Source organism: Vigna unguiculata, chromosome 11, assembly GCF_037176805.1.
Source record: "Vigna unguiculata cultivar grain cowpea cultivar isolate G323 ecotype 2 chromosome 11, ASM3717680v1, whole genome shotgun sequence".
Lineage (NCBI taxonomy): Eukaryota > Viridiplantae > Streptophyta > Magnoliopsida > Fabales > Fabaceae > Vigna > Vigna unguiculata.
The window spans coordinates 1,908,342-1,919,601 of NC_140802.1; the positions used below are offsets into that span (position 1 = coordinate 1,908,342).

The 11,260-nt window shown below is 30.9% G+C and overlaps 1 protein-coding gene and 1 pseudogene across 1 annotated transcript; one reads left to right on the forward strand and one right to left on the reverse strand.

Moving 5' to 3' along the window:
• Nucleotides 1-573: 573 nt before the first annotated feature.
• LOC114169013 (aspartic proteinase CDR1 pseudogene) lies at nt 574-2,056 on the forward strand (annotated as a pseudogene).
• A 7,652-nt stretch (nt 2,057-9,708) lies between these two features.
• Nucleotides 9,709-10,885, reverse strand: LOC114170503 (uncharacterized). Its single transcript, XM_028055994.2, has 2 exons — nt 10,727-10,885; nt 9,709-10,612 (listed from the first exon to the last, which is right to left on the reverse strand). The coding sequence occupies exons 1-2, from the start codon at nt 10,836-10,838 to the stop codon at nt 9,930-9,932; spliced, it is 795 nt and encodes a 264-aa protein (XP_027911795.2). The 5' UTR covers nt 10,839-10,885; the 3' UTR covers nt 9,709-9,929.
• Between the last annotated feature and the right edge of the window lie 375 nt (nt 10,886-11,260).

Genomic DNA, 11,260 nt, shown 5'->3' on the forward strand with positions numbered 1-11,260 from the left:
TTGTAAAAGTTACGGAATAATAACATAATATTAAATAAAAAGCTTATAATATTCATTATTTCATAATAAAAAAATTACGTGTAGACGTACATATACAACAGAAAAGTAGATGAAAATTAATGTATTCTTTCTATTCATTTTTTTTTTTAATTAAAGGTGAATGTTGACGAAATAATATACAGAAATGGAACCTCAACGTAGATTCAAAAGATTTTAATTAAATAATTTCTTTACGTATACAATCAGATAACCAAAAAGAATATTCCATACATTTATGGAATGATTAAATATTTTCAAACAAATTCATAATCGAAGACTTTAATTAAATTTATTGAGAATTATCATACTTGAATGAAAATATACAAAAAGAATCACTCATCAAGCCAAATTTTCTCCTTCCTTAATTATAATTTCATGATGACTAGATGAATTTAGATTTTCTACTTAATTTTATTATACTGTTTTTTATTGTGCCTTCATAATAAAATATATTAAAAAAATATTTAAAATACTAATACACCACATATTTTTTAATGCTCAGAAGATAAGATCAAAAATCAGTATAGAATTTCTGAACTCGTGACTAGATCTTATAAAAGGCCTCTAACAGTGTAACACTTACTCTTCACTTCGTCGCAGAGATTTTCATTTTCATTCACTTCTCTTCTCTGCACATTAACCATGGCAACAACGATGCAAAGTTATTCATCTCTCGTTCTTGTTCTGTTGTTTCTCTGCAACACTTCTCTCTCAAACGCTCTCAAGGGTTTCAGTGTGGAAATGATGCACCGTGATTCAGAAAAATCGCCATTCTATCTTCCCTCAGAAACTCACTCTCAACGAGTTGCCAAAGCCATTCAGCGTTCCATTGCTCGCGTCAATCATCTCACAAAACCTTCTGCTTCCCTTGACACGGTTGAATCCACCGTGATACCAAACTCCGGTGAATATCTCATGACCTATTCAGTCGGAACTCCACCGTTCAAAATCCTCGGTATAGTTGACACCGGTAGCAACATTGTCTGGTTGCAGTGTAAACCTTGCACAGACTGCTACGAACAAACCAGTCCTATATTTGATCCTAGAAAATCCAGAACATACAAAAACCTACCTTGTACTTCTAGCGCATGTCGTGCTGCGGGAGCTTCTTCCTCTTGCTCAGAGAAGTGTGAATATACTATTAACTACGGTGATGGATCGCATTCAACGGGAGATCTTAGTGTTGACACCATAACCCTAAGCTCCACCGAAGGTTCACCTGTCAAATTTCGTAACATTGCTATAGGGTGTGGACATGACAACACCGGAACCTTTCAAGCCAATGGTTCTGGCATAGTTGGTCTTTCTGGTGGAGCTACTTCTCTGATATCTCAGCTGGGTTCTACAATCGAGGGAAAGTTTTCGTACTGTTTGGCACCGTTTTTTTCAGGGTCTAAATCAACCAGCAAACTCAGTTTCGGTGATGCTGCTGTGCTTTCTGGGAAAGGCGTTGTCTCAACCCCTTTGATCAAACAAGAGGGTCAAATATTTTTCTTCCTAACGTTGGAATCATTCACCGTTGGAAGAAAAAAAGTAGCTGTTAGAGGTTCTTCTTCTGGACCTGCTTCAGAGGGAAACATCATAATCGACTCAGGAACAACGCTCACTCTTTTACCAAGTGATGTATACGAAGAATTGGAATCTGCAGTGGCTGATGCAGTGAATCTGGAACGTGCGAGTGATCCCAGTGGCTTTTTGAGCCTGTGTTATGAAAGTGATTCGAATTCTGAACAAGGAATACCAGTGATCACAGCACATTTCAGAGGTGCAGATGTGGATTTGAAAGCAGTGAACACTTTTATTGAGGTTGGTGATGGGGTAATATGTTTAGCTTTCCGTGCAAGTGAGGATCTTTCCATCTTTGGAAACGTGGCGCAGCAGAATTTCGTGGTTGGATACGATCTTCAGAAGCAAACTGTTTCTTTTAAACCTAAAGATTGTAGCAAGGGGTGATTTTTTTTGTTGTGTTTCTCAGTTTGATTGAATAATACAGAACAAAGTATGTTGTCACTGTTAATCATGTATAAATATTATATTAATCAATACCTGTGAATCACGAATTCTAGAATTTGATTCTGTACTGGTTTTTCTGTTCTGTTTATGATTTTCTTTTCCTCTATTATACTTTTATAATACACCTATTATCATTAATTTTTATATTTTAAAATATATTAAAAAATATTTAAAATATCAACACAATATATTTTTAATGCTCAAAACGAGTAAAAAATCTAGATTTGATACGCCAATTATTTGATTTATACGGTTATTCTAAAAACAGTATCATTATATATCTATAAGGGGATTCCCTTTTTGTGGCCACGTTTAAAAATACCAATTTTACCCTTTAAATATAATAATTTATTAAATTTTAAAAAATTGACTGGCACTTTTACAAGCTTTTTATAAAATTAGCTACATTTGTTTATTCTCTTCTTCTTTATTTATTAATGGTTATTCTTTCATATGTTCTGATATATTTTACTTCATTTTTAATAAATATAATTTTAGTTTATATATTTACTTAATAACATTACAATATTATCACTTACTAATATAATATCACTCATATTTAAAAAATATATACACACAAGCGCTACCGCACCTGTGTTTACGCTAGTCTATGTTAAAAGTTATACAAAATTTTTAAAAAACATAATAAATATATAATTATTATTAATGGTCTAAATTAAAATTATATGTAATAGATATTATCTATATAAAAAATTATAAATTATTATAATCATAAATATATATTGGACTTTATAAATTAAATAATTTAATAATAAACATATATTCTAAAATATTAAATACAGATATGTATAAAAGTAAATATGTGACTTAAATTATTAAAGTCATATGTAATTGATATTGTAAAAATAAAAGAGTTATAAATTGTTGTCATTATAAATATATTATTCTATAAATTAAATAATTCATTAATGAATTTTAAAATATTAAATATGATGATACATCGTCACCGGAAGTCAGGTTTTTTTCTCTTACAGAAATCTATTACTTGTTTTGAATATCTATATTTTCTGACAAAACTATGTTGCTTGCACAAAGTTTTAGGTCTGAAACTCCTAAGATAGTTGAATCAGACAATTAATATGTCTGTGAAATAATACATTAATTATATATATATATATATATATATATATATATATATATATATATATATAATAATAATAAAAATTTAAGTGTAACGTCCAGTAAAAATAACAAACTTAGACATTATATAAAGAAAAAACCTTGTCGATTTTTTAACTTTAAAAATTTTGAGTTGGAGCTAAAGATTTATACAGATTTCAGTTTTTTCTCGTTAATATATATTGTCTTTCCCATAAATTCTATGGAAAGACTTGTCACTGAAATTAATATACAGATGAACTGTTATAATTTTTTGTTCTGTATCTGTCAATCGATTAGATTTTCTTCCTTTTCATTTACTTTTTGGTTTATTTTGATACACTTATTTGTTTATTTTGGTTTTCCATCAATTTCTTTAGAATGTTAGGTTAACATGGTAAAATACTTCTGATATGTTAGAACCTTATAAAGAAATTTTTTTTTTTAATTAAAAATATATATTAAATCAAGACAATAAATATATTAGATTTTTTTTCAAATGTGGGTAAGTTTTCCCACAAAATTATGAGATAGGGTGCGAAAAATTTATAAATCTAGGTTAAGTTGTTAGGATGGAAGATGAAATAGAAGTCGTGATGTATATTAATGATTTTTTTAAAAATTTTAAAAAAGACAAAATCTTTATAGTACATGACAATTTTTGTGTAGGATAACTGAACTAAAGTCATCTTGACTAATAACAACTTCAAATTGTTAAATTTTTGTTAAACTTATTTTTTTATATATTTTAGTTAATTTATAGTCCACACACACTCAATTTCATTTCATTTCTGATCCAAACATGTGATGTAGAATATTGGGAAGACCTCTAACAATTTGTATCTGCAATGAAATATATCAACTCAATCCTAAGAGACTAAACAAATGTTCATATTATAGAAATAAAAGATATTACAGGGACAATTATGTTCATATTATAGAAATAAAAGATATCACAGGAACGATTATCTCTATCGTCAGTATTTTTTTCTATTTCTAGTTTTTCAAGATGTTATATTATGTTCATCACCATTTTACTTGTAATTTGTCATTATTTAATAAAATGATCTTACTCTTTCTACTTTTAAGAAAAACATCCCACATTATTATATTTGACCAATTTCAACTTCAAATATACTTTTACCAATTATTTATGTTAACAAACTGAAGTCGTTACTAGTCAAAGACAATTTCAGTTCAGTCTAAAGTTCTCATATATTATGAGACTTTACCTTTTAAAGAATTTACAAAGAAACCGTTAATATACATAGGGAGAAATGTGTCCCAAATATTTTAATAATTTCTTAATTTGAATTTATTTTCTCCCTAATAAATTTATAAATTTACTTTTCATCCTCAATAAAAAAAAATAATCTTAACATATATTTTTATTTTGATCCTATTCTTTACTAACACTTATTACGTGATGATTTTTTGTTATACGTCACCAATCGAGCGATAATATATCCAACCAGTATTTTGTTTACTTTTGCGTAGTTTTATATTATTAATATGTCACTTTAGTTTTTATTTTCTTTGTAAACTTATTATTATAATTGAAATAAATGTAATATCAATTCGTTTAACATCATTATTACGATATATTATTTTATTTTATTTTTATTTTGAATATTAGTAATCAAGTACAACTACATTTTCATTTTAAATATTACGATATATTAATTTTGAATATTAATAATCAAATTAACTATACCTTTTCCTTTTAAATTTTAGTATTATAAAATTATGATACTATTTTAATTTAATTATATTTATTTATTATTTTATTATCGATGATAACATTCGACATGAAACCTTTAATCGTTAGACTGGTTCCATATTAAAGATGTTGAAAAAATTACTTTTTGTTAAATCTCAATAAATATCTTAAATTTCCTAAACGAATATCCTCGGTTAAAAACTAACTAATCCTTGAACGCTTAAAAATCATATAAAGAATTAACCTTTTAGGTAAGCATCTTGGTGAAAAAAAAATTAACACAGATTAAAAATAATTTATAAATTAATAAATTTTAATTAATGAATTAGTTATTTGTAAGACCCAATATTTTCTGCCCTTATGTTTAAGGGCTGCCCCAAATCTAATTGGGCCTAAGGGCTGGCCGAGCCAAAGATCCTAAACCAGCCTAACACTCTCACTCTTATCTCACTTTCAGAAAACATCAGTCCTCAAATCCCTTCGTTCTCAACAGAAGCTTCGTCAAGGTTGCTAAAGCTCTTTCGACTCCACCTTACTAAGTTATTCCCGGAGCTGTGGTGCTCACTGTTTATGTATATGACTCATTTGGACATCTCTTTCCAAGTAAGGGAAGTTAGGGCTTTGTGTTTTAATGATTTTTGGCCTATTCTTGGTTCTGTTTGGTGTTGTATGGGCTATATGTTACTATGAACATGCGAAGTGCTTCTGTTTGTTGTTTGGTGCGAAAATGTAACTGCTGCAGGTGAGAACAAGGACGAGAACTGATAATCTCGCCCAAGTGAGCTAGTCTCGCCTAAGCGAGACTGGTAGAGGCTCGCCCAGGCCTTCTGCGCGAGCTGTCGCTCAGACGGGCCATCTTTGTTTTGAGCGAGAGAATGCCTCGCTCAGGTGAGGAGATCTCGCCTAAGTGAGCTAGTGCGAATGGCCATTGTTCCAGATTGTCGAGCTCTCGCCTAGGCGAAGGGAGCTCACCTGAGCGAGAGTCCCTCTCACCTGAGCGAGACCCTTCTGCCTGAGCGAGGGGCTGCGCGAGGGGTAGGTTTGCTCCTTATTTTCTTTGTTTTTGGATATTAATCGTATGTTTGGACTGATTATACCGTTTAAAGTATGAATTGAGTGACTTTGTGTGAATATGATGAATTATGGTTTGTGGCTTATGAGTTTAACATGAATTGAATATGATGAGTTGGGTATGAATTCGATATGAGATATGGAATGGTTCATGGGTGGGCAAATGATGAATTTTGGCTATGATCTTGGCATGTGATTTCAATGAAATGGTTGGTATCTGTTCCTGCAGAGAACAAATAAGATGAGTTAGGCACAAGTGTCACCTTACCACGTAGTCCGCTATCTCTTCAGTTGGTCTCTCCCCAGTTGATACATGTCAGCTTGAACCCAGGAGGGGTTATCTGCAGAAGAGTCTCCGAAGCTCAAGTAAGTCAAAGCTCTCAGAAAGTCAAATTAGTGATTAATGAATGCGTACCTTTAATTCGTGGGGTCCATGCGTATTTATAGAGCATTAATGATGTTCGTTTATCCAATGGGTCGAGCCTTGGCTTGGGCCCTAGCCTGGGTTATGAGTGGGCCTGGGCCCTAACCTAGGCCCCCAAGGTCCATCGAACGCGGGGACCTCCATTTTACTAAGTCTTCGAGGACGGTCTGATCCGTTTACTTCTTGGCTTGTCAGATGTCGTCCTTGGCCGCGTATTATTCGTGTTGGCCATTTTGTTGTTACTTTAGCCTTTGTTCAGGTAAATTCGAGACCATGGCGGCCCAAGTCGTGTACTTGGGTTGTCTCTGGCATGTTCGTGAGGTTTATCATTTATATGGTTAAATTGACCAGGTCCGATATAAGTTAGACTTACTCGGCCTAGGCTGAATACTTGGTTGCCTTGATGTATTTTTTACTTATTTGATTGAGTTCGGTTAGGTGTGGTACAGTATCAAAATGACATGGTATTGGTATGAGGTGAAATTCTATATTCATGGATTGGGAAGGATGAGTTGGAATGGATTCAACATGGAATATGAATGAGGATTGGGTTATAAAGGTTGGCATGAGGGTTATATGCATGATAAATAATACCTGATTGATTGAGCATGTTTGGTTTGTGTCAGTGCGTAATTCCTTGAGATTTCAAGGTAGTGCTTCAGTGGTCGGGACGTAATTCCATGGCCCCTGTTAGTGGGTGTCCATGGTGGTGCCCCATCTATATAATTTGGTAAGGATTCAAGGTAAGGTTGCATCCTGACACTCTAAGGAGTCAGTTAGTCTCACTTAGAGCGGACTGACTCTTGTGGTGAGAGTAGTAGGAGGCCTGAAACTCATTAAGGGCTAACCTTATGTGTGGGGGATTGAATCATTGTAACACTTGTAACACATAGCTCGAGGGTGAGTAGGGTAATCCATCACAAGTGCAAGCATCTGCTGAATCTGACCAGATTATATGTATCCGGATGAGTCAAGTTGAGTCCTAGTATATTGATTTGAAGGTCATAACATGCTTGAATGATGTGTGTATATTTGACTGTAGAAATATATCTGATTGCATGATAAAATCTTTTTGGCTCTAGCTTACCCTTTTGTTTGTTGTATGTTCTGTCTGGTGTGGTTTTCTCTTTTTTGCGATGATCATTGTTGATGTGAGCAGATGTGAGAACTCCCCGTGGTCAATTGGGAAATGGTAATTCCGCTACATAGTCTATCCGTGTTGGATCTCGCTGATTTGAGCTTTTTTATAGGGCTAAGGCCCGTGTATTGTATTGCCCCTAGGACTTTATCTCGAATAATGTCTATCTTTTACTCCTTTTGGGTTATGGGCATTGTAGTGAGCCTTAGTATTTCCTTTTAAGTAAGTACCTTGGATAACTGAAAGGAGTGACTTTATAATCCGCAACTTGACTATTTATATTATTCGGTGTAAGATTTCATTTAATTATGCTATTATTTAGATGAGGTGTTACATTATTTACCTTTTAATTAATATATTAATTATTTAACGTTAATTAATATATTTATTATATTTTTAATAAAAAGTTAACTTATTACACATTTCATTGAGCATGACATCGTTATCTTTATCTTGATATGTATAATATGAAAGGAGACGAGTTTGGACAAATTAATGTACTTTTTCATATTATAATTATTATATACAGTATATTTGCATTTTTATTACATTAAAATAATATAACTACAACAGTATAAATAATTTTGTAAGAATAATATTAGAAAACATTGAAATAATATGTCATGATTATTTTGAAAGAAAGAGATTATTTTGAAATAAATAGAATTTTTAATATAATTTATTTTATTAAGTAAATTTTTTTTATTTGTACAAAATAGCTATATTCATTTAAAAAAAAATAGACTGAATAAAAAACCGAGAGTATTTCCTTATGCAAATAATATAGATTATATATACTTCTGCAATTGTGTAAGTAATACAAACATTTTATAACGTCAGAATTATTATGAATATAAACAGTTTCAAGTTATTAATTTAATGTATATACGTAATAAAATCAATTTAATGTATATAGGTATAATTTCTCGACAATTTTGTTTTCAAAAATGTGTCTGTTTTCGTTAAAATTTATATTTTACTTGTATACATTTTAAAAATATATATAAAAATATTTAATCATATAAATATTTTTGAAAATTTTAATTAATTAATTAATTAATATTTCTAACCAAATAAATTAAAATTATTATTATCTTTTTCTGAAATTACTTTATTGTAATTAATAAATAAAATTAATTTATAAATATTAAAAATTTAAGTTCAGACATTATTATAAATTTATATTAATACAAAAAATGTTACTCTCCTAAGTTATGTTTTATTTTAATTTTTAATTAAAAAATGGACTTGTAACCTACTAGTTTTGTATGTTGGGTGAGATAAGACAAAGCGAAAACACCAGCTTAGCCTGTGGGCCAAGCCCACTTTGCTACAATTTCTCTGGATAAAATTTAGGGAATTTCTTCTTGGACCTTAACCCTTTTCTTCCTGCACCTCCCATATTTTCTAGAAACTCCTAAATGATACTTAACCTTTTGATTAGATAAAAAATGATTTTTCTCTCTCCTAATATTTTCCACCCACCAGCACTCAGGCCCCTCACACTTTCCTAATCTAGGGTAGAAAACATGTTCAGTGAAAAATTGGATTTTGAAATCTAGTTGATCGGATTTCGAATTTCAATTAAAATTAAATTTTAAAATCCGATTAAGATAATTATTGAATTAAATATATATATATATATATAAATTATTTTCTTTGGTTTTTTTATTCTTTTTATATTCTTTTTGTAATTTTGTAATTTTATTTGTTTTGCTTAATACATTACATAAAAACAATATATATATATATATATATATATATATATATATATATATATATATATATATATATATAATATGAAGGATTTTGTCAATATTGGTTAATTCCTTACAAGCTACGTGAATTGATTAATAATATGAAGGAAGTGTTTCTGCATGGAAGCTAAAAGTGAAACCACATGATTAAAATTTTTCGAGTTTAAACTTTAGTTGTCATGTTCTGTGAGATCTTTTCGGGAAGTTCTAAATTTTATAGAATCTGTCCCTAATAAATTATAAACTTACCATTGGCTCTGATTTCTGATTGAACAATCAATTTAAAGCAATGATTATAGTAGTTATTCTTTTTTGTTATAAAATATAGAACAAAATGATTTTGTTTTCAAACCCAAGAGATAATTCCTTAATAAAGGACGTTCACAACATTAGGAAACAAATTCTGAAGAACAAATCCGATAAACTAAAACTAAAACGAAATCTCAGTAGTATCATTTCTTACTTTAAGACAATAATTTTACAAAAGGTAACATTAATGAAAAATTTATTGAGGAGGGATACAATAGGATTAAGAAACTAATGGTTGAGATTGGAATGTGGTTTAATTACCACTATATAATCAACACACTTAGTAATGGAAGATATAATAACTTTATTGCTTGATGAGGCACAATGGGTGTTATCATTTTATGGAGTTGGAATTGGAGGAAATGGTTTCTTGAATTTGGGATCAAATGGTAGTTTAGGAATAGACTTTTTGAAGAAAGGTTTTGGTTTTAAGAATTCCTCTGACTCAATGGTAGGAATAGGCTTTTTCACAACAAATGGTTTAGGAATTGGCTTAACAAATGGTTCTGGAATAGGTTTAAGCACTGGAATTGGCTTAACAAATGGTTTTGGAACAGGTTTAACAATAGGAATTGGCTTAACAATGGGAACTACCTTTGGAACAGGTTTAATAATAGGAATTGGCTTAACAATGGGAACTATCTTTGGAACAGGTTTAATAATTGGAATTGGCTTAACAATGGGAATTACCTTTGGAACAGGTTTAAGAATAGGAACTGGTTTAACAACAGGAATTATCTTTGGTACTGGCTTAACTATGGGAATAGGTTTTGGGAAAATACCTTTGAATTTTGCTTCTTCACTGGGAATTGGCTTAATATCTGGAATTGGTTTTGGTGTAGGTTTCTTGTAAAATGGAATAGGAATAGGTTTAATGAGAGGAACTGGTTTTGGAATAGGTTTAGCAAATGGAATTGGTTTAGGAAACAATCCTTTGAACTTTGATTCTTCATCATCTCCTTCTGGGTTTACTTTTCCTAAATCTTCATTCACAACCTTCCCATCCTTGTTCACTTCATTGCCTGCATAAAAATGCAATAAATATATAAACTAATAGACACACTAATTAAAGAAAACAAAACCTCATATATAAAAGCCTAAAAGGGAGTAATGTGTCAGTATTTGCATACACAAACCTGAAATTTGAGTTGTGGCTAAAACAGAAGTAGCATAACTGAAAGTGACAAGGAGCAACAAGGGAACCCAGAAGCACAAAAGTGCAGAGTTCAGAGTGGAACCCTTTCTCATTGCTAAAACAAGTAATGGAAACTAAACGTTGGAAATGTGTGAAGGTTTGAGTCATAGTTGTTGCATAATCACATTATTTATAATACCTAGCTTGGGATTAGTTGGTGATTGGTCATTACATGCTATGAAATAATGCACTCCGAAATTTTAGATTAGGTTTAGGATTATAATGTGGGTGGTTGCAACTTTGACCAGTGTTTGGAGAGGTGAGAAGAGTTTAACACCGTTATTGTAGCTGTGTTGGTGAGGAATGGTGTTTTCAATAAATGAGTCTGCTGGGTAACATGTTTCTTTTTCTTTTGTGTGTTGAAAACTGCATAACTTCTGCAGAAGGTTCAAATGCAACATGACAAAGCAGATTTCATATATTTTATTGTATACACTTAGTGTAATACTATTGTAGGAGGTTTTTAGTGTAATAC

Bases quoted from the DNA above. Each gene is read 5' to 3' on its own strand.
- LOC114170503 (XM_028055994.2), bottom strand. From the start codon at position 10,838: ATGAGAAAGGGTTCCACTCTGAACTCTGCACTTTTGTGCTTCTGGGTT. The intron at 10,613-10,726 runs GTTTGTGTATGC...ATTTTTATGCAG, and splicing joins AGCCACAACTCAAATTTCAG to GCAATGAAGTGAACAAGGAT.